General features: G+C 51.9%; 1 protein-coding gene across 2 annotated transcripts; it reads right to left on the bottom strand.

Moving 5' to 3' along the window:
* Window positions 1–11,367: 11,367 nt before the first annotated feature.
* RWDD3 (RWD domain containing 3) lies at window positions 11,368–19,794 on the bottom strand. 2 transcript variants are annotated; one of them, XM_053916164.2, is made up of 4 exons: window positions 19,507–19,794; window positions 13,669–14,159; window positions 11,938–12,053; window positions 11,368–11,846 (listed from the first exon to the last, which is right to left on the bottom strand). In XM_053916164.2, the coding sequence occupies exons 2-4, from the start codon at window positions 14,110–14,112 to the stop codon at window positions 11,732–11,734; spliced, it is 675 nt and encodes a 224-aa protein (XP_053772139.1). In that variant the 5' UTR covers window positions 14,113–14,159; window positions 19,507–19,794; the 3' UTR covers window positions 11,368–11,731. The 2 variants fall into 2 exon arrangements, with proteins under 2 accessions (XP_053772139.1, XP_024426329.3); XM_024570561.4 differs by lacking the exon at window positions 19,507–19,794 and adding an exon at window positions 18,670–18,770.
* Between the last annotated feature and the right edge of the window lie 4,035 nt (window positions 19,795–23,829).

Below are 23,829 nucleotides of genomic sequence, written 5' to 3'. Positions count from 1 at the left end.
GTGTGACATCGATGTAACCTGGCAGCTAAGGAGAGTGGACTGGAATACGCACGCATGAACAATGACGGCTTCACTGTACTAGTCAGTGGGGGTGGTAGACACCGTTGAGAGAGCATGTGTCCTGTGTGGCCGTCACATTCAAAACGACTGAGTGAGTAGAGCAATGAATCTGCTCAGATTTTGTGTTAAGCTTGAACAACCCTCCACGGAAACTATTCAGATGATTCAGAGGCTTTCAGAGACGATGCAGTGAGTGCTGCAGAAATAAAAGTGGGGGACACACGGTTCGAAGGTGGTTGATAACATGTTGAAAGTGACCCACATTCTGGAAGGCCTGCAACAAGCAGAACACCTGAGAATGTTGACCGTGTAGGGGCTGCAAGCAGCAAAGATCGGCATCTGACAGTGTGAGAACCAGAAGCTGACTGGGGATTCGAAAACTACTGTGTCCGAGATTTTGATGCAGGGTCTCGGCATGAAACGTGTCGTGGCAAAATTTGTTCCATAGTTTCTACGGTTTTGACCAGTGGAAGAGATGCTGGGAGAAGTATGTGAGGTCCCAAGGTGCCTACTTTGAAGGGGACTGAGGTGACCTCGTCCTATGTACAATGTTTCTTGTACCTTCTTCAATACATGTCCCTATTTTCCACAGTACATGGCTGTACACTTTCTGGACAGACCTCGTATATCTGCTCTTTATGTAAAATATATCAAATATAAACATAATATATCATAGAATAGCATAATATAAATTGGCAATCTGTGTTACGCATTTAAATATTCAAATATCGTGGAATTTCTTTAATTATTATTTAAGAAAAGAAAGACAGTGAGAAAATGCCAGCCGTGAGCAGGGGCTGCCTCCGAGGAGGCCTGGGAAGGAGGCTCGGGACTCAAGGGTCAGCCTGGTCCAGGCCCCCCCAGGGGCAGAGTCAGCCTCATTAACCCGGAGCTACATCGCTACCTTCCTAGCAGGAGACTCACCTCCTACTTTCTCAAAACTCTCTCAAGACGGTACGAGCACGCATTCACACAGACTTTTCTCGTAACCCCAACCCTGTGCGACGCTTCTGATGTGGTCCAAACATCAGCACTGACAACTTTTCATCAGAGACACGGAAGAGCAGACCCAGGACTTCCTTCTACTGCACCCCTGGCTCACTGCGCGGCGTAGACGAGCATGGCTCTCATCTAGGCTGCAAGTTCATTTATGAATCTTAGCTAATGTGGGCTGTTTCAAGAACTGGGCTTAGAGCCCTGGCCAGGTCGGCTGTCTCAGTGGGTTGGAGGATCATCCTGTACAACAAAAGGTTGCGGGTTCGATTCCCCGTCAGGGCACACGCCTGGGTTACCAGTTCAGTCCCCAGTCTGGGCCCATACGGGAGGCAACCAATCGATGTTTCTCTCTCTCTCTCTCTCTCTCTCTCTCTCTCTTCCTCTAAACATACCCTCAAGTGAAAATTTAAAAAAAAAAGAATTGGGCTGAGAAACGCTGTGAACTCCCTGCAGTCTCTGGCAGTCGTCTGTAATGCTAAGCAAGTACGGGGAGTCAGGGGGTGACCAGACTCCACTCCTCAAAGCTGCACTATGAGTCCCCGAGGGGAACGGAGACGCCACGTGCTACTGGAGCCGCACTAGACTGACGGTGGAGGCAAGGTCACCGCCACTCGCTCCCGCATAAATTAAGCAAGTGATTCACTCTCTCGGCCTGTGTCTTTTCTAGTTGCGGGCGGTTGTGTCTACCACGTAGATTAAAGCCCTTTGTAAACGGCTAAGTGCTGTAATAAAAATGAGTCTGGATTATTCTCCTCAAATGCTGTCCTTGGAATCTCAAAGGTGACTGATTGAGAAACACCCTCCTAGATAGATAGAGCCAGGCCCTTCGACAGAAAGGCTCCGGTGACTATGGTGCCAAGAAGCCACGCACCTGTTGCCCAAGCCAACTCCCAGCCAGGATGGAGCAGCCAGGGGCTGGGGGTGGGAGGGAACAGAGGGCGGGTGCTGGGACTCAGTCGCACTGCTGTCTCACCGGCCTCGAGAAAACCCCGGTGGGGTTTGACTGCAGGTGACCCTTGCACACTACAGGACTTGGGGTTAAAGGCTCACGCCAAGACCCCCATGTGTCGAAGTGCTGAGCTCTTCAGTTCTGCTGCGGGACCGGCTCCCCCAGCTCTGCTGTTACCAGCCCCAAGTCCCATCAAGGCAGCTGAAGCTCGGACTCAGGATGAGACCTCTGCAGCTGGCCGGCCAAGTCCAGGGTGGGCTCTGAGCAGGCAGATCGCCACCCCGGCCCCTCCTACCCCAGCCCGACAAAAGGCAGATCGCACAGCCCTGCCCAGACCCACCGGAGGGGGCCAAGTGCGCACCTTGAACTGAAATGAGAGCCGACCGCCTCACACAGCCCTGCGGAGCGCCTGTGTTACAGCTGCGGGACCCTGCAGAACGTCCGAGCACCCTGGTGCCTTGCTGGGCAGAGAGGGATAAGCACTTCTTGTCATTGTCTTTCTGCTCGGGGTCAGTGTTGCCGGGCTAGGCCCACGACAGCGGAGATCAACTACTTTTATTCAGAAGTTCTCTCAGTTCAAGACAATGATCTGTTTGGCATGTTCAAAATTAGCTCCAGGAAGAGACGTCCTCCATTTCCATGAACTATGAAATTAAATAGAGGAAGCAATTTTTAAAAGAGAAACATTGCTTTTAGCGTAAAACCCGAAGTGTTGAGTTTCTGCCTGCAGTGGGTTTTTTCAATTAAATTACCAACCGTGGGTAATAGAGATTTATAACGGGAGCTCCGATATCATCTAAGTATTGGGAAGCCATCCGGCACGCTCTGTGCAGGGTAGGGGTGGGTTATCTGCATTAAATTATCTTCAGGAAATGCAAACAGCACAAAGAAAAATGTAAAGCTTGTTGCATTATTAGCATAAAATTAAAGTCCTTGAATGCATAATTGTTCCGTACCCAAAATATTAACAGATTTTTATTCTTAGAGTTCAAAGACCTCCTAATTAATATGCAAAATAGCCTCATTTTATAAGCAAGGTTTTTTTTTTCTTCTCAGAAAAGAGACAGTTCTTTGCTGGAGGAAAATACCATGAAGTTTAGAAAACACTAACTAATATTGATATAAAAGCTGACACATCCAAAGAGCCAAAAACATTAACAACGAGATGTTATGAGAATATTTGTATTTATTCAGTCTGTGTATAACTATAAACTGTGTGTTTAACCCAATAAGGCCTAGCTCAGGAAGATCAGCTTTACAAAATGTAAAGAGAAAGCACGGTCTTTCTCTAGAAAGTTTTGCCTACTTGTATAGTCATGTTTTTAACTAGGAAAGAAAATCTAATAAGAGAGAAATTCTGGACCTGGTAGTATAAATTTAAATTATGTGACTCCAAATCTAATTTTTCAAGTCAGAATCCTTCCCACTAATATGGCCCCAGGCACCAAGATCTGTGACAAGGAAAATGATAACAACGTTAAAACTGAACAATTAAAAACAGAGTAGGAGTCGCCAGAATTCTCATGTGTCTAAATAAATATCAGAATACTCTAATGCTTAGACATAATTTCCTGCATTATTTTTTAAAATAAGTTTCTTCTCAGTGTGGACAGTACAGAATAACTGCATTTTCTTCTGAATATTTATGCATTTTTAGATAATTTATGCTCTTGAGAGTATTTGACACATTGTAAATCAAACATGATAACCACGTCATCATGTGTTAGAAAGTGTAGTAATGTCTTCTGAGCAAGAAATAATGCTCCTATGAGAGAGATGAGGTCTTAAAACACAGTGCAGCCCCAGCCAGAAGCTCAGTTGGCTGGAATGACGTCTCATACAGCAGAAGTCCGGGTCTGACCCCCAGTCAGGGCACATACAGGAGACAACCAGTCAATACTTCCCTCTCTCTCAAATCAATAAACATATTTTTTTAAAATTTAGCCCTAACTGGTGTAGCTCGGTGGATTGAGTGCCAGCCTACGAATCGAAGAGTCACCAGTTTGATTCCCAGTCAGGGCACATGCCTGAGTTGCAGGCCAGGTCCCCAGTAGGGGGCGCACAAGAGGCAACCACCCATGGATGTATCTCTCCCTCTCTTTCTCCCTCCCGTCCCCTCTCTCTAGAAATATATAAATAAAATCTTTTTTAAAAAATTAAAAACACACACACAATGCAGTCCGAGTATGTGTCAGTCGCTTGGGCAGCGGCACATGGGCCCACGAACCCACCCTCCGCTGTAACCCCACGGTCGGTCAGGCCCGCGGAGGAAGCATGTGCACAGCATTCACTTGGCCAACAGTGATGGAGCCCCTGCCACATGCCAGGGAGTGTGTGGGGCTCCCATCATTCCCATCACCCCCTCTGGGCCGCGTCTGTATACTTCGCGTTTGTATCGACGCCTATTTTTATGTTCACCAGCTGTAACCTGCTGCAGCCAGTTCTGAGATTATCCGTCCAGCGGGGCCTGGATCCTCAGTCAGAATGTTCCGGGTATGAACTCAGGCCAAGCACAGAAGATAAAAAGGACACTCTTTGCAAATACTCTTCTAGAGTTAGGAGAAAGAGGATAAACAATCTTGGTGTCCTTTTCAAGGCCTGAACGCGTAATCAATACTCAATAAGCAATTGAGAACCAACGGTGAGATGACAGTACTGAGTCATATTCCCATTCTACTCAAAATTAATTCAAGTCAGAAATGTTTAAAAGTAAGGTTTAGAATGAAAGAAATACAGATTACTTTATTTAAAATTCTACTTGGAGCATGAAAATGGCTCCGCTCAGTAAAATGTCACTAGGAGACTCTGCGATTCTCTTATTAAATACGTATGCCCAGATGAAGTGACATTTCTGGTAGGCATCCCAAAAAGGCACACTCCAAAAATGACGAGATTATTTAAACTTGTTCAGCTCAGAAAGGGCCCGGGACCCCACAATAATGGCTGAGATTTAAGGTGGTTTTTACAGTTCTGCCAAGGAAAAAAAGACAAGCCTTTTTGCTTAATCTGCACACTTTGTTCACCCACATGTTGAAACTGGCATTGTTATGGACAGGAAGAAGGAAAAACAATCAGTTCTTGATTTTTAAAAATATTTTTAAAGTCTTAACATGGCATATAACAAACTATTTCATTTATTAGGCAATTTATGGTTTACCACGTGTTTTTATACAAACCACCTTTTTTTAAAGGGGCCTCGGGGGCATCCCTGAGAAAGTGCCCCCCGCAGGTCACCCCCTCCCGCCCCGTGACAGGGCCATCGCACTTCACTTAAACCACATTTCCGACACAGAGTTCCGGCCTGGCTGCCCCGCTTTACGAGGGGCACTGACCAGGTAGAACGGGGTGAAAGGGACTGCCCAGGTGAGCGGGGGCAGCGGTAATTTTTGATAAATTCTTCAAGCAACTCGGGAGGTGGAGAGCAGCCACCGATTATGTGCGGTCACATATCTGCAGGAGTGTCACCGAGAGAGGCATGTGGCCCCGTGACAAAAAGCTCTGCCTCCAGAGGGCGCCCGTCTCCGGGGGTTTCCGGGAAGAAGTGGGAGTCGGTCAGGGCACTAAGTTGAACTGAACATCTCTAAGGGTCTCTGTGAGTCTGAGTCCAATTTTCTGCACAAATGAAACACTCAGAGCAGGGCAAAAAGAGCCTGTATGTGGCATGTCTGTTTCTCTAACGGCAAAACATTGCAGTGAGTGTTTAGAGTACGTATAAGGTTCTGTGACCCACAGCATGCTTAGTCCCAAACAGAAAGTCGTCTGCACTTAAAATACCCAGCAGGTATACAGGAAGAGGTACAGCAGCTCTCTGGTGTTGGGCCCCGTGCATTCTCGTCTCTGGGCTGGGGGTCAACCGCAGCTCCAGAGGAGGTGTTTTGAGAACCAGACACAGAGCAGACCTGGGGGTCGGAAAGGGCCAGGCAGACAGAAGCAGAGGTGGCGTTCAGAGACCCCTAGAGTGAGCCCAGGGACACGCCAGCAAGTCCCAGGGGAGAATGTGGGATCAGTCGGCGCCCTCACACTCTCCAAGTCCCACACACAGTGTACCCTGTATCTCACCAGCGCAGAGTCCCTGCCAGGCCCCTGACCCTGGTCTCTGGGGAGGCACCCCCCTCTGACAGCACAGGGGCCTGTTCGTGCCCCAGGAAAGCCCAAGTCCCTCCAGCCCCAGGGTCCCCCATGGCCTGGGCGGGTGGCCTCCCTCACAGTGGCCTCGCACATTCAGAAGGCCACGGGACCCGGAGCGACGTACTCAACACCAAGGTGGGCCCTGGAATCATTGGCTCAGTTTGGCTTTGAGTTTTTTACTGGACATTCCTGTACACACAGCCTAGACTTTCCCGAATGCAGAGGAGTGGAAGCCTCTAGTGACATTGCTGCATCCTTCACGTAACTCAGTACTTACAACACTCACTGCGCTCCAGTCAGCGAGCCTCTCCCCTCCAAACTCCTACGTAGCAGGGGGACGATGAAACATGTTGAAAACTGTAACCACGTATGGCAGATGCAAAGAGAAGGAGGAAAGGAGGAGGGGAGAACTCAACTCAGTGAAGCTCCCGCTGTGACCTCACACTGCCCCGTGGGCATTCCTGTGTTACCCAAACCTGGTGACAAGTCCCGGAGGTGAGCGGGCGGTAGGACTGTCACTTGACATGCGGGGAATCGGAAGCTTGAGGCAGGAACTCGGGCTAGAGCCCAATTCCTGATCCCAGAATGGGGATCCAACTGTTGACAGTGGAAAAAGTTCTGGAAACATAGAAAAAATGTAGTTGACTTGTTTTGACAACAGAGAGCTGACTGGAGAACAGGCAAGAGGAAAGGCCACTTCAGGACGAGGGACACACCTGAGTGTGTGGACAAGAAAACATAGGAGCACTCAGCCCGTGAAGCAGAAAGGTGGGCGGAAGACGAGGGTGAGAGAAAACCAGAAAGCAGTGGGGTGTGGTCCAATTCAGGGGGCATTTCAGGGTAGTGGCGTGGAGACCACAACTAAATCCAGCAGGAACTGGCAGCGGTGCGGTTATTTGAGGGAGATTTCTCTAGCTCAGGCCTGCCAACCCTTTCCACAACTCTAAAATCCACACGTTATAAAAATCAGAACTGTGGGTGGTTATTTTTTATATATAATTTACTTGGAGACAAAAGGGAGTCTGATCTGAACTCATTTGGCATTAAAGTTCAACATGAAAAAACACGAGGCCGTTCAGAGTCCTCCTCCTACGTGGTGTGAGTATTCCCCCGTCCCAGCGTAAAACAACCACGCTCGGTTACAGGAGGCGCCCCCACCCCTGTAGAGGGAGGGGGGCCACATACTGTGTTTTCTCCGTATAACCTCTCCACAACTCCAAGAATTTAAAAGAGAAACCTGCATTTTAAAACACATCTGGCCCCACGAGTTTTACACGCGAGATTGTGGACCGTAGCCATGTACAAGATAAAAAGGAGTGGGGGCCAGAGGGGACAAGGCCAGTTTGGAGATTTCCCATAGCCCTGGGCAGAAAAAATAAGAACCTAAGATACAGCGGTGGTCCTGAAAATGGGAAGAAAAAAAAAACAAGGACAAATACAAGAATCACTGGGAATTGGACGTGGACTTGGCAGCTACTTGGACGTAGCGGCGTGAGGAAGAAGGCAGAGGAAAAGCCACGGCTCACCCCCGGAGCCCGGGGATAGCTTCAGTAGCAACACCAACCGCGAGGGCACAGGACGCGTCACGGAGTCTGCTGGACCCGCACTGGGTGCGAGGGGCGGGCAGGACAACCAGGCTGTGGTCTCGGGCAGAGGGAGAGCGAGTGTTGAGGCCCTGAGAGCGGTCAGCAGCTGGGCTGTGGAACTGAGGCCCCACCGCACAGAGGGGCCTGGGAAGCCATGGAAACAGATGATTTCCCGAGGGGGAAAAGAGGGAAAGAGCACATGCGAATCTGGGGGGATTAGCAGCCCTGTGCCATGGAGCTCTCTTACTTGCTCGGAAGCTGAGAGGAGCAGAGGCCAGGAATCCGTCAGTGACGGAGCAGCAGGGGACAGCCCCCTCCAAAGGCACCGGTCCAGGTTCCGCCGGACGGAGGGCCAAAGCAGAACTCTCACCAATGCCACCTCAGGGTGTCCGTTATCAACAAGGAACAGAGAAAACACCCATTTAAAGCTCTGGAGAAATGCCCAAAGCAAGTGGTGGTTTCACTTTAAAAAAATAAAAATCAATATGTACCTTCGGGTCCTCATTTTTTACCCTGTAATGCCAGTAGAAACACAGCTTTTCTGCGGTCTGTCACTGTGGCCCGTTCTGACTCAAGAGAAGCCATTCAGGCCACAGTAAACCCCAGTAAGTCAAGCTGTTAACTTGCTTCGTAAACGGTATCTTTCTTACCCCGGCTACCGACATCCCTATCGGCAGTTGCTGCTCTGTGGCAGAGAACGTATGGCGGGAAGGGGCTGCAGGTGTTCAGCAGGTACAACCTGAAGGGCACATGCCTTTCCTCTGACAGTGAACCCACAGGGGCGATGTTTCTTGAGAGGCATGATGGCTGGTTTTTATGAGTTGGCCCAGATACGCAGTCAAACGTTATTCTGGATGTTCCTGATCTGGAGTGAGTTCACATCTAACTCGGCCAACTTCATGGGGATGGCTGGGGTGGTGGGGAGTGGTGGAGGGAAAATGGAGACGACTGTACTTGAAAAAAAAAATGTGATAAATAAATAAATCAGCCAACTTCAAGGAAAGCAGACTGCCCTCCCTGAGTGGATGGGCCTCGTCCAATCAGGTGAAGGCACGAAAAGAACCAAAAACCGACCTCCCTGGAGAACAGGAATTCTGCCGATGGACGGGCTTCAGACTTCAGCGGCTGCCTCAGCCCTTCCCCGGTCTCCAGCCTCCCAGGCCTCTGTGAGTCTGGGATTTGCCAGCCTCCATCATCACTAAAGCCAGTTCCTTAAGATAAATAAACATAGGGTCTGGCACACATAACACCCCCTTTTTATTATAAAATCATGAGCAGGTAATTCAATATCACACTCGAGCACACCACACGACATTTTAGGTGAAATGTTCAAATCACTGCCCATCTCCTGCGAGACATTCGGGTACCAACCAACCACCCCCAAGCAGACGTTGCTTCTGGCAGGCCCTGTGTGCGGTACCCTGTCAGCTGCCTCCCTGGAGAACCCTGACTTACACCAGAGGGACGGAAGGAGTACAGCAACATTATTACTTGGGGTGACCTAAAGAACTGAAGAAATCAAAACATATGATCTAGCTTGTTTGGGGGGAAAAAAGCAATTTAGTCAAAAACCAAATGGTAGAGAGCAAATTGAGGCTTTAGATGAGCTGAAATGGCAAACTGATCAATAATGAGTCCATTCCTCGGTTCTTTTCCCTTCCTGATCATTTTCATACATCATTGGCAGTTTTGCAACCGTTAGACATGTCGGTCTGTCTCTCATAATAAGAGCAAACCGCTCCTACTTTTAATCTGTGCATTTCAAATGTGTTTTCCTGCCCTCTGCTACAAAACTGTACACGCAGCTTCTTCTGACGGACGAGCTCCATCTTACCCACCATTCGTCTTCACTCAGGTGCGTGTTAGTCATGAGACAAGGAACAAAATTAAGAATACGTACCTCTCCCTCTGAAAGGCAAAGGTGAAGGGAAATCGCCTCCCGGGGGAAAAGCTCGGGGCTCCTCCCCTCTTGCAGGTTCTGCCTAGAAACGGCTGGCCGAGACTGCTAGGCGGGCAGTTTGAGGTTTTGTTTTCAGTTCAGTGACAAGCTGGCTGGCCACCGCTGACACAGAAGCCCTAACCAGCTTTGCTGAGTACCTCAAGTTCAAAGGAAAGCACCAGATTTGAGGCAAAAATACCCATGGAAATAATTAAGACTCTCTTCCTCTGATACTAAAATTAAAGAAAAACCAGAGACTCAGCCTTTTGGCATCCAACTGTAACTTTTCTTTCACCCAGAGGTCAAATTAAATTTAAACTGCACCCTGCCGAGGTTTAACTGCGCTTTCGGACGCGTATCTACTTGTATTTGTGAAGGACTTAGGTGTCAACCTCCGAGAAAGTGGTAATAATCAATCGTGTTTTAAACACGATTTCAGCAGATAGAAATGTAATTATGTGGGAGAGTGTCATCCCTGACACTCGATTTTACCTGATTCGAGCTCTTCCCTCGGGGTAGAGGGTCCAGCTTGGAGGTGAAAGTTTGGAGGGGACAGCAGCAGCACATGGGCCACCCGAGTGGAGACAGGCAAGGCCGGCAGACAAGGAGCCATACCTCAGGACGACACCGAGACCACGCCTCCTGCTCTGTCCCGCTTACAGCCTGGATGGCGGCCACCCCCCCACTTCCCGACTCCTTGACCAATATTCTAACCCCGCTCTTTGTGACTGCCGCTCTCCCCAAAACTTCAGTAATTCAAACAAAGGGGCGAGGACGAGACCCTCACTTTCGAGCCTCTGTTCTGTGTCGCAAGCTGGTCACGAAGCTTCCCCCTGTCACCTGCTCTGCCTGTCGAATGACCTAATGAACATGTGACTCGTTCTCTGGGGCACATGAGATTAAACAAGCTGAAACCCCCCCCTCGTGAAGAGAGGCCCGGAAACTGATCAACAGGCAGGCAAACCTTTATTATGAGGGGCTGCAGGCGAGATGGTCAGATAGCCGGCCGCCGCCCCGTGCGGTGCTGTCTGGGGGCCCTGGCGCCAGAGGACATGAGGTCTGGCCACCTGTCTCTCCCGGCCATTCGGAGTGCACAGGGCATCATGGATGGGGCTTCACGGACTGCAGCGAGCGCTCTGCGTGGCCGTTCCGCACCGCGGGGGCCCTCCAGCTGGAAGCCCCCGGTGGCCTCAAGCTCACAGCTCCGCCCGCTCCCTGCCCGCAGCGGCTGCTGATGCTCCCACGGGCATCAGCACGAGCCTGCATTTCCATGGCGGCTCCGCTCCGCACGCCGTCATAAATACAATTTAAGGTGATCATACCTGAACATGTTTCATAGCAATTAAAAAAGGGTGTCTCTCTAGAATCCCCTGCAGCCGGCAAGCCACGTGCACTTCGCGGGAAGCAGGTCCCCTCTTCTAAAACCAAAAGGAAAATTCTTCAAAACAAGTTTCATTTCAGCGACACTCTGGTCCTACGGGGAGTCAGCAAGTACGGTGCTACTCAGGGCCCCCGAAGGAAGCAACTGAAAATGAGGTTCCACGGAACTTCTTTGGCTGGTATTTAATCTCAGATCTGTGCTTTTCTACAAGGAAATCTGTTTTTCTTCACATTCAGCTTAAAACATCAGACCTAATAACATAAATGGGGCAAATCACGATGAGATGCTAAAAGTGTAGCCATGAAAAAAGTAAACATGGAAACAAACCTCCTTTAAAAAATCATTTTATTATAAAAAATGCATGAGCCAGAAAATTGCACGGTTCCAAACAAATCCACAATGTGAACGCCCACTCGTTCGCCATGGTCCTCTTACCTTTCAGAGAACGTTCTGTCCACGAAACCCGCAGCCTTCGCTGCCTAAAATCAGGACCCCTGGCGGCTTTACTGGCTAAGATTCCACCAACAGAATCAGCTTCTGTTCCTGAAATTAGGATGGTATCTACCATTTCGCTTCATGAAAACTTCAAAATCATCCCTTTATGAGTGATTTCAGTTATCCGGCCCCCAAACCCAACCCAGACAACAGAAAAAAGAACAGTGCTGTTTCCCAAAAACATGCGGTCTTCCACTTCACTTCACCAGCGGGAGGACAAACTCGGAGAACAGCCCCTGAAGTCCGTTGGCTTCAAATTCCCTCCGCAGCTCATCCACACCCGAGCACTCTCTGACTTCAAACGCTGGGAACCTGACCAGCACAGGAGAGACAGCGGTTGAGCCCGAGTCCCGAGCATCACCACCGACTGGCCGCCTGGCGCCCGCGCACAGCACAGCGATACCTTGCGTGTTCCGGCTGCATCCGGCTCTCCAACAGCACGCTGAGCATTTTCTCCCGGCACTTCTTCCCACTCGCATCCACGTCGACTCGGCAGGTTTTCTGCAGCACCAGGTACGCCTACACGACAAAGCAGGACGTTAAGTGCTCGCGGGGCCTAGTTTGCAAGGAGCCCTGCGCCTGCAGGCTGACCCCCCTGCTTCCAGGGCGCTCTTGTTCGGAACTAGGCAGGGAGGGAGTTCGCGTGTTTTTACACGCTGGGTGGCGGGACGTACCGGGGATGCGGAAGGGAAGGGTGGTGCCATCCACCGACTCAGGCTTAATCCTGGACGAGCAGCCCGCCGGCTCAGCCCTGGGGCCGCTCACCTGGCCCTCTGTGCCTCGGAAAGCTGCTCCGCACCTGTGGGCGACGCTCGGCACTCAGTGAGCCAACACATGCAGAGCGCTGCTGGCACCGCTTCTGTCACTATCACTGTCACCCCTCCGCATGGGAATGGCGCTCACAGGTGCGCAGCGCCTGCCTTTGTGAGTGGACGGCGCCTGGACCCGTCCTCACCTGCGACCCCACAAAACTGTAACAGAACCATTTACATGCAGTGGCATTTTAGGGACAGCTAATGAGACAGAACGTCCTCCTGGACAGGTGCAATCGGTCCGCCTCAGCCAAGCCCCGTTCAGGTGGGCGAGTCTGTGGAGCAGGTGCACTGGGCTAGCTCTACCTAAACGTCGGAACCTGCAGGGCAGCAGCAGCAAGGAGGGCAGGTTGCGTTCATTTTACTGGCCAGTTATCTTACTCAAAAGGATGGAGGTTCAGAGGTGATACTGTAAGTCACCTTAAAGTGCGGTTCCTAGGTCAGACCCCAAGCCAGGATCCCTGTTGAACCTGAATTACTCGTTGTGAGTACCAGCTGTCCCTGGCTCTAATCTGCCTGGCCAGGCGCCAGACAAGCCTTGTGGGGAGAGCTCCCTTCTTGAAAACGCTCAGTTGAAATTCCACGAATCTTTAGGAGAACAGCCTGTGCAAGCTCAATTTGCTTTAAATAAATTCAATTGTCACGATTCTTGGCCCCACCCCCATCTAAAGGCATAACGTTTAATAGGTGACTTGTGGCTCTTTTAAGATCTAAGATTTAAGAAGCACTTTCCTCATCTGGTCCCACGTAAGACGGGTTAAAAGCGCCAGGACCAGAGCCTGAGACATCAGAAGACAATGACTGGGAAGCTGCAGCTGAGACAAGTCAGGTGACAAGTGAAGCTTAGGAGGGAAGTGACAGTCCCCAGGATCACCCATGCTCACTGCATGCACGGCCTTGGGGAGGGCTGGCTCCTCTTCCCGGTGTGGCAGGTGGTAAACTAAATATCCTACCGCACCTGTGACTGCCACAAAGTAACATTTCTGCAGGCTGCCCACAAACATAGCCCTTCCCGGGCCTCTCCCAGGGACAAACTTGGAGCCCACGTCCAGAAACAAACACTCTTAGACCACAGAGGTTTTTTATGACCTCTCAACCACATTAAGTGGCGTGGTTTTTAAAATATGACCTTCTACTCAGTCTTCTAGCTTTTCAAGCCTGCAGTTGTCATTAGAGGTTAAAGATACGCTTTAACAGCGGAGACCCGCCCGCGTGGGAGCAGCGAGGACGAGATCCGTCTGCCCGTTGTTGCTATGCACGTTTACAGACACATTTTAGCGGAAAACGGTCAAAGGCACTCTCAACATTAAACGTGCTGGCACCTTGATGTCATCTCTGCGTCCCTGCAGTAACAGCAGGATGGCCTTGCCCAGGAACATCAGTCTCCCCGTCAGCCCCAAGTCGGACGCCCACTGCTGCACGGTTTTCACGTATCTGCTCCTCGCTCTCATGTGATCCAGGTGCAGAAGAGCCATCCACAGCGCCTCGTCACCCGTCTCACTGGCAGCGGAAGGACACGGGCCAGGGCCACCGCCCAAGCCCGGCTGGGCGAGGATGTGCCTGAGGTGCTGCTGGACCCAGAGCACCAGCCGGTGCACCATCGGTTCAGCCAGGAGGCTCTGCGCTCGCTCAAGCAGCTCCCCCCTCACAGCCGCACACTGGGCCCGGGTCAGGCGATTGGAGCTGACGGAGATGCCGGGTGCACACGAGGGGTAACCGGCCGGGAAGTGGAACACCAATTCTAGGGGCACGGCTGCATCCTCCATCAGCCCCTCGGCTTCCGTGACAATCCTGAAAGTGGCACCGTCTGTCTCTGGAAGGCACCAAAAGCAACTGTGAGTGGCACGTCACTGGACCGGAACAGACCCCCCCCCCCCCCCCGCAGTGAGGACTTCTGGTTCCCGTCTCAACTTACGTTTCCTGTGAAGACTGAGTTAAGTTTGGAAGAGACCCCTACCAGTGAGAAAGCCCCGGTTTACAGGCTATTTCCTTGGACCTACATGTGCGTTCCTGGATTCGGGCCCACCAGCCCCGGGGGCTTCGCTGGCCTTCAGCTGGCCCTTCCCCCATTTTTATCAAGTGACCAGAAAGGACTCTGCTGATGATTCCGGAAACCCCTAATAAACCCACATGAGCCTGCAAAGGCACGGTAGCGCGTATCTATCAATCAGCACAGGGCGGCGCAGAGGACCCGCAGGGACACTAACCTGCCTCTCCGCTGCTCCCCAACTTGCCTCTCCACTCGCCCCGTTTCACCCTCCCTCCGAGAGGCAGCCACAGCTTTCTCGTTTTCCTCCCTGGACTGTCTCCCCACGGCGTCAACCATGCACACGGGAATGTCCCCTGTGTTTAAGAACCTAACAGAACACCATTTGGCTGCTGCTCGCCCTCCCCACACAGGCTACAAACCAAAATGACACAAACTAATGCTACCTCTGTAAGACAATGAAAAGCCCAATAACATAGCCCATTCTGCTGCTATTTAATGTGGTAATAAATGTACATATTTTTTCAAAAACTCATTTTCTCCCTAGAACTCTAAGTATGTACATTACCCTTCCATTTCTCATCTGCCTAAGTTTGCAACGCAATTAAACTGCCTTCTTTTCATCCCAGAATTTGTCATATAACCACACGTATTACCTGTTTGATTTTGGGGTTTTTTCCCATAAAAAATGAAAACAAAGTTGCCCTTACTTGCTTTAAGATTATTACCAGCTTAGAAGCAGAGTGATTAACAGGAAAAATAACTGTGCTCCAATCCTAACACTAATCTCCGCCCCTCCCTGCCCTCCCACCCCCCCCATCTCGTTAATAAGTTTAACTCACAAAGTCGTCAGTCACTCTGAGCCAACTCTACGCCCCCCACACACACACACACTTACCCCACCCGCCCTCAAACACCGACATGTCATGTCCAGAAGTTCCCGCATGATTTCTAACGACCTCACCAGAGTACGCAGTCCCTGCCCCTGGTGGAAGTTCACATGCAAAGTCCCTAGCTGGGGGGAGGACCTTTTTAGTAAGTCACCCCACCTTGTGACAACTGTACCAATGGACCAACACAGCAGCTGCAATAGGTCTCAACCCTTCTTCCCTACAAGTGCAGCAAAGAAACCGCGCTAACCACGCTCCAAACAACAGAGATTCACAGGAGAAAGGGAAGGAAGCGCGCCCCAGATTCCACGTGAGCAGTGTTTTCCAGGGTTCGCCGTGCTTCACAACTGAACGCAGAAACTCAGTAAACACCGCCCAGTGCCAGGAACCCCTGGAAAATGCAAGCGAGATGAGACAGCGAAGTCTTCGATTTGGTCAGAGCCCCTTAGGAAATCATTTCTGCACCACGTACAACCGACCTTCCCTAGACATGTGTGTATGTTTGTGTTTTGTCTTGCCATCTGTGTGTGTCCTCAGACACGACGAGTTCGGGAAGGCCGGAGAAGCCCCACGGCCTCCGGCACAGCACCGCCCCGAAGCTCCTGGCCCCGGCCCCAGGCGGGCGACCCCCAGTCTGCAGACCACTGCCAGTCTTCACATTGCGGCTGGATCTTTTCTGACATTTAAAATGTGGTCACGGGAAAGAAAAAGCTCAAAGTCAGTGAAGCTCAGCCCGTCCTGTGGAGGCGGAGTTCAGAGCGGAGCTGCTCGCCCAGAGTTGAGCTCAGCGCCACCGTCCGCAGGAAAGAGCGGAGTGGGCCCGTGGGTGACCGTTGCCCTCTGAACGTCAGGGTCATCAGCACGGTGCGAACTCCCTCTGGAGCCACTACCGGTCAACACATCATGTGCTGCCGGGTCTCGGCCGCCTTCTCCCCGTCACACCCATTTCATCCGTAAACTAGTTTCCAGAAATGCAACTCCAGGCACCGTGAGCACCGACTCTGGCCATGGAGTCTCTGTGACGCCCTGCGACCTCACCGGGACGTAGGCTTCATGAAAATGCCAATCCCCCCCCTCCACAGGTGCGCACACACTCGCAGGTCGGGGGGCCACGCCCATGACTCTCCCAGGGTGCTCGTGCTTGCTCTCCCACCCCGCCCCTTAGGGAGTGTGATGCAGTGGTGGTCCCCTCTCTGGCCTCAGCCTGTCACCTTCCCTGTAAAATGAGGCTAAGGAACCCTCGCCAAGCGTGATGCATTTCAAGTGCCAGGCCCCCAGTAGATGACCGTGTGACACCTGGCCCCTGGCCCGACAGTGCTGCACCAGAGGTGCAGGGACCCCGGGCCCAGTCTGCTCGCAGACCTGCCTAGCACAGTGGGGGCTTCTGTAACTTGTGCCCCTCAGAGACTGTTACTGTCAGCTTGCTGGGACTGTCGTAAAGACACCAAAACGTATAGAAGTCCCCAGAAGTCCTCAGTGCAAACTGGCCCAGCTAAACCGAAACCAGTGACTCAGCCTCTTCAATCGAACAGCCTTCCACACGTCCTTCACAGTCAACCTTGGGTGGGAGCCTGGCACTGCCGGGGCCACCTCGGCCCACAGGCACCACCATCCCGGGTTCTCCTGGCACCAGTGGCAGCAGCCCCATGTGGGTCTGCCGGAGTCTGGTAAAGAAGTCCTGGCTGCGCCCTGACCCCCAGCCACGCCCAGCACACACCCCTCCTTGGTCCCTGAGTTGCTCTGTTCTCCAGTGAGCCCAGTGAGCCTCTGGGCAACAAAACGTCCTAAGCTGTTACTCTGAATTCCTTTATAATTCAATTACTTATTGATGCCAGAACACCGAATTAAATTAATTAGGAGGCACGGCTTGAAAGTCATGCTTAATTAAACAGCAGATAAAATATCCACAGCGTTCTGGATATGAAGGAACGGCTCTCTCTCTCTCCACTCACTTTTTTGGGTTTGCTACACTGGGTCGGCCACGGCTGATGCCACAGCCTGACCCAGGCCCCTGCCACTCAGGAAACCACAGCTTCGTTGTCCCGGGGTGTTCCCCGCTGAGCCATAACAAAGGAATTCGGGGGTCTGATGACCTCTGCAAGGGGGCTGGCGCGGGCCCAAGTATTAATAATTATCAACAAGAGGGCTGTGGAGACAGTGAGTGAGGCGACGAACTAGGGACGCCACCTGATCGGAACCCAAGCGGTATGACAAGGGGACAGGACAAGGGAGCAGACCCTTCCATGCGGATTTTAAACAACTGTAGAGAAAGATACAGGACAGGCGAGGCTCTAAAACAGAAGCACTAACTGGGCCACAGCATCACGGTGCCTGGCACAGAGCAAAGCCCGGGGGGACCTGTATAGATGGGGGGCCAGAGAAGCCATCGTTGAGAGGAACCAGCACCTCCACACGAGACAGGAAACCATCTGGTCCCTGATGGCCTCCTCACAACACCCGGCACGTTGTCCGTGGCCTTTTTAACGGTCAGCCGGTTTATGGTCACAAAGCCAACTCTAGCAGGGGCCAGCCAACCTGTAAGAGCCGGCTAACTCCCTTGCCGAAAAATTTCCACCCTGTAGCCAAAAAGCCGGTGAAAATGCAGTTTTCAGCACCACTGCCCTTTTCCTTAAACTGAGGTTTTGGGGTTTTACTTAATGGAAGCCGCAGACAGGAGCAGAGTAAGTTTTAGGAGCCACCAAATACAGCCTCAGAAACTGCGTATGTTTGCAGGGAACAAGTAAGTGTGCGCTCAACAATGCACGCGCCCCCAGGAGCCTGCAGTGGACACTTTCAGGGGCCTCGAGCGTAAGAGAAGCAACCAACTCGGAATCATAACCAAGAAACGGTTCAGAATGGGCGCTGTGCGAATTCAAAACTTCGGCATTTACTGACCACCCCCCTGTGTGCCTGGCACTGACCTTGGGACCCGGAGTTTTGAAACTGCAAAGCAGGGGCCCTCCAGCTACTTGAGACCTAACCCCCGAGAGGACAGAGCGCGCGGTGCCCACAGGACCGCCCGGGAACGCAATCTGCGGAAGCTGGTTTGCACGAGGGGGTCGGGAGAGACCCCTCTTTAAGGTGAGAGCTGAAGAAGAGTGCGGGGCGGCCCAGGACAGCGCAGGGGAGCGTGCTCCAGGAGGGGGCACCGCGGCCACACAGGCCGGGGGGCGCTCCGCCAGTTTGGGGAGCAGGACGGGCACGTGGGCCACAGAGTGGGCGTGCGGGGAGCCGGCGGGCACGGGAGGGGGGAGGAGGAAGGGCACGGACCCGCCGGAAGGGGGCGCCCGAGCCTAGGCCTCTGGTTCCCGGCTCCCGGCAGCGGCGGGAGCAGAGGCGTGACACCGGACAAGCTTAGGGGGCGGCCCCCTGCTCCCGTCTGCCCGCACACCGCTCGGGCCGCGGGAGCACGTCTAATGAGTCCCCGGCCACGCGAGGGCGGTCACCTGAGCGGCTGAGTACCTCCCACTCGCCAGGCCCGCAAAATATCGCAGCCAGCGCCTCCAGCTCCTCCTCCGCCGGCCCCGCCATCAGGGCTCCCCGGCCCCGCACCGCCCCTTCCGCCGCCGGCCCCGCCCCCGCTCCGGCCCGCACCGCACCGCCGCCCCGCGGCCACCGGGGGGAGCCCGAGTCTCCGCAGCGCTTGGCAGGCTAGGCCGGTAGGGGCAGATGGGCCGGGACGTCCGCCCCGAGCTCGTGCTTCCTCCTAGTGCCCCAGGGAGGCTGCGTCTCTGGGGACTTCCCTGGGGGCCAGACGCCCGGTGGCCTGGTGACGCGGGCAGCGTCGCGCCCGTGGCAGTCCTGCCGGAGAGCGGCCTCGCAGCAGAGCCTGCGCACTCTCAACCCTGACCTTGAACACGAGCCAGCCCGTGGGCGAAGGGAACTGGGTTAGGAAGAAAAGCGAGTGGGGAGGTGGCCAGAGGAGGCGGTGAGCCCCGGTCGGGCTCACAGCTGAGCCAGGCGTGGGGGTGCAGATGGGGCGCGCGCCCTCCGCGTGCTCCTTGTGACCCAGGCCGCGTGCACTCAGCACCCCGAGGCTGAGCAGTACCAGGAGCGGCCCCTGCCCAGGACCCCTTCCCCTCATCCGGTGCAGGAGGGGAGGGGTTGGACCTGCCGGGCCGGGCATCTCAGGACCTCACCGCGGTGGCCCCGGACCTTGCAGGCAGTTCTGCGCCAAGGTGCCCATTTGTCCCCTGCCTGCCTGGGGGACAGCCCTGCTAACTGGCCAGGGGCACAGGCAGGTGTGTAAACGCAGCAGACGCTAGCTCTTAAATACTGTTTACCTTGGGAGCTTCGGCACGTGCAAAACAGCGGGACTCTCCACGCTTAGTGAGTGAAGTGATGGCCCTTGAACCCAGCAGGAACGCTGAAGGATTTGAGCAGTAGTGACAGGGAGACGATTATCAGTCCATCCGGCTCGGCTTCGACTTCCTGAGCCAGGTCCTCTGCAGTGATCCTCTGCGGTACTTCCGTCTGTCAGCCTGTTGGGCTTGACCAAAAACTTTTGTTGTTCCTTTTTATTATTATTTTCAGTAACACATTGAAAGTTTGGCAGGCCCCCTCCCCCTAAAAGTAGCTGGCCTGGCTCAGGGAGGGGTCCCACAGTTTTTGTTTGCATCGGAAATAATAGTTCGAGCCCCAAGGGCTGAGGGGTTTTAAACGAACGAAAACATCAACTTCCCAGAACAGAAGGGCGTCTGGCCAGCTAGGCTGCGGGAGGGGCGCCCTCAGAGGACCCGAGGGAGTTCAGGGACCCCGAGTGAGTGGAGCGCCCCTGTGCTCCTAGCTGGGATCTGTTCCAACTCAGTTATCTCTGATGCGGCCAGTTTGTTCAACAGCAAGTTTTGTTTAAACTCCTTTGAGTTATGTCCAAAACAGCAGCAAAGAGGTTCCCAATTAGCTGCTAAACACTTTGGTGAACACAAGAATACGTTTTCTATTTAAAATAGCACCAGGTTATTTTGTTTTACTTGGGAGCCCGATGTTAGAATTAAAATGGCAGGAAAATATGGATTTAGGAACTTGACTGACTTATGAAGTATAATCTGTAAAAAATTCGGTTGTTCATACCTTACTTTTCGTTTCCCAAATTCAGTAGAAGTGACAGGCGTGAAACGGCACAGACAGGGAGAGCAAGGCTGTCCGGGAAACAAGTACAAGTGCACCCACCTCTTCCCCATTTTCTCCTCAGTAGGCTGCTTCTAGCTCTCCCTGGCTCCGTGGGTTTGCTCCCCTGCTTCTCACACTCCATGCAGCAGGTTCAAGCAAAAGACGTGGATGCCGATATCTTTTCAGTCGGCGCTAGGCTAGGGCCCCGAAGCCCCCGAAGCAAGGCTCTGCTCCCTGACGTGGGGAAGCGTGACCGTCAGAGCCAGCCTGATGTTTCTCCCGCCTTGGAAATGGCAGCTCCGTGTCAAATACCTAAAGCTCGCCCTCATGTAATGTATTTTCTTGTATTCATGGGCGACCGAAAATCCTCCATGTTTAAATGTCGAACGAACGTCTAAACATGTGGTGAATTCTACAGGGAACACGATCTCTCTCTGTCTCTCTCCCCAGCCCATCCACACCACTCCCCGCTGGCAACAGTATATGATTTGCTAGAACAATATTATGTACACAGACAGCTTTTCTAAATGGTTGCTTCCCCAAGACCCTAAGGAGGGGACGTTTTTAAATCTCTCACCTGCGGTTACAACCACTCAGCCCAGAAGACAGCTTTTTTAACACTTCGGGGAAAACACTTCCACTGGCTTTATCGAGAGTAGGATGTAGAATTAAGCTCTCAACTCTGTTCTGAAATCTTAAGCCCAACCCCACTGGAGCGTAGCATCGAGCACACACAGCTGTAAGGGTATTAGGAGGGTGAAGTGTGGCCTGCCAGAAAAAGCCGAGAAGCCTAACACTGAGCTGAGCGGGGTGTCGTGGGGACAATTATCATATAAAGACCGTGAGAAAAGTAAAAACGCCCTCAAGCACCACTAAGAAGAGAGAACAGAAGAGGCACTAAATGCCAACTTGCTCAATGAACCTGAACTCCAAGAAGCTGGCTGCAGGTCTTGTCTGAAGGGTTCCTGTGTTGACCTTGGTGTGCTGACCTTGGCGCGGCTCTGGGAGCTGAGTGGGAGACCCAGAGATGATAGCGGCATACCCTGCGCCTCAGAGACCCCCGTCTTTGGTTGGCACAGGTGAGAACACAGACCGCTCGAGGACGCGGTACTGGTGTCTGCGGCAGCAGCCTGTGTTCCCTTTGCCCCGGTCCCGCTGGCTTTGCCAGCCAGAGCATGCAGATGCCCATCAGTATGGAGCAAGATTATCACCTGAGGCACATGCAGATTGATGAAGACAAAGGAGAACGAGCAGAGAATATTAGATCGCTGCCGGCGGAGCCCCACAGTTTCATCACGAGAGCCAAAGGAGGGTAATATACAAATGTGTAATGAATAACGTAACAGTTACATAATACATGTGATATATTGTCGTCACCTTTACAGGAACTTTTTGCATTCGAGCAGTAGTTGCCCACTGTTGCCACTCTACTCCACTCTGCTGTGCACAAAGAAGCCCGGATTTTAAGTTGTGACAGTGGACACACACGAGTTACAGGAAGTCATGTGCAGGTCAGGCCCCATGGTGCTTACGTCCCAAGCTGAAATGGGACCCGACCCGGGGCCTGACCTGGCCTGGTTAGAAATATATCACGTTTCCACCGGAATGTGTGACTAGGGTACTATGTTGTATTTAGTATTCAGGTCAATGTGTACCATTAAAAAAATGACAAAGTCACTTGAAGGAAGAGTAGTGATAGATATCCACATAGCCACAGCAATTAAAATGAAGACATTATGAGACTTGGATTTTTCCATATGACTGTGTAATTCGTGATCACTTAAGAAGTGGGTTTTTTTCCTTTTTCTGTCATTTTTCTGATACTTCAATGTGTTGGGGACTCGTGACTGAAACTAAAAGACCAGACCGTGTTGAAGAAGGCAGGGGCGGTTCCTTGGGGGGGCGGGGGCAGGGGACTTTTGGTCGCAGAGAAATACTCTCTTTCTTGCCTGGCCTGGTGGTCACGAGTTGACGCTGTTTGACAGAACTGTTAAGACCTGTGTGTGTGTGTCATGTGAAGTACATCTCAGTGGGCTTCTTAAAGAGAGCTGGGGGAAAGACAGGTTCGTACATTCATCATAGCTTTTTATGCCTCCTTTTTTCTTCCGGAATTTGAGCTGAGTGTGCCCTCAGCTTGGAAACTGAAATCAAAAATCTGTTAGCCTTGCTACTGCTGGATTTTTATGTTGTAACAACAAATCTTGGCAAGAAAAAGCTGCAGGTTTCAAGTATCATCAAAAGGCACCAACTTGTCTCTGTGAGGGGACATTAATAGAACCGAAGAAAACCGCCCCACCCTTCACGAAGGCGAGTTGTTTGTAGCCTAGAAGTTCAGCCTACCGTTGTCCGTTGATGCAAAAAAAAAATAGAATGTGGTTGATGTAAGTACACCTCATTGTATGCAGACCATAGAGTGGTTATTCGAGTATTTTTAATGCATTAAACGAGCTCACTATTTTAATTTTATAGTTGTTTTTCTAAGTGAGGGCCCTGATGAGGGCCATCAGCCATTCGCAGGTCAGTTCTCAGATGCACATATTTTTTACATTTTTACATCTCAAAAGTCAAGAAGCCGTGTCCACTGTCCTCCAGACACGACTGACGTGGCTTCCCCGGGGAATCGTGTGGGATTTCATCATGTGCAACAGAGGCAGATGACCGTCATCATTCAGAGCCTGAGTACATTTACACCTTTGACTGGTCACAACAAAACACTGCTTCTGGCGCAGCCGGAATTCCAGCCGGCTGGCTCACTTCCTCAGCAGTGCAGAGGCCGACAGGGCCGTTCCAGGTGGCGAACAGGGGCCTCTGTCCAAATCTAGGCCCAGAGCCGAAACTGGTGGGAAAGCGCGGGATCACGAGTACGGATTCTTAAAGCAGGAGAAACAGTGGGCTAAACAGTGGGGTCCCCTTTACAACCACCTTCTCGTCACAAAAACCAAGCTGCTTGGTGAGTACCAGTGATCATCGCCGGCACTGTTTCCAAGTCCACCAACTATCTCTGAACTGCTGAGAGAACTCCAGTCCTAAACAATTACTGCCTTAAAAGCTTAGGCGAGGACCAAAAACATGCATAGAAAAAGCTGCAATAAGGAAACATTAGAAAATGAACCACAGTCATTTTTGTGTGGCCAGATCACCGATCACATTTCTGGCTCTTTCATTACAGTAAGCAGGCTTTATTTCTATGGTGGAAATAAAATTAACATTTAAAAATCTTTTTAATTTTAAGAGTCTACATTAGGCTCACTCCTTTCCTGTGACGTTTCTAAAGAACCAAAGCAGGCCTGCCAAGGCGCTGCCTTCTGTCCTAAGCCTCCTTGTTTCACTGTGTCTGGCTTTAATAAATGTGCTCTCAAAATCAGGAGAGAGAGAGAGGGAGACAGAGAGAGAGAGGGAGAGGGAGAGGGAGAGGGAGAGGAAGGAAGGAAGGAAGGAAGGAAGGAAGGAAGGAAGGAAGGAAGGAAGGAAGGAAGGAAGGAAAAGGAAGAAAGAAA

Source organism: Desmodus rotundus, chromosome 12 (assembly GCF_022682495.2).
Source record: "Desmodus rotundus isolate HL8 chromosome 12, HLdesRot8A.1, whole genome shotgun sequence".
Lineage (NCBI taxonomy): Eukaryota > Metazoa > Chordata > Mammalia > Chiroptera > Phyllostomidae > Desmodus > Desmodus rotundus.
This window is presented reverse-complemented; position numbering and strand designations above follow the sequence as displayed.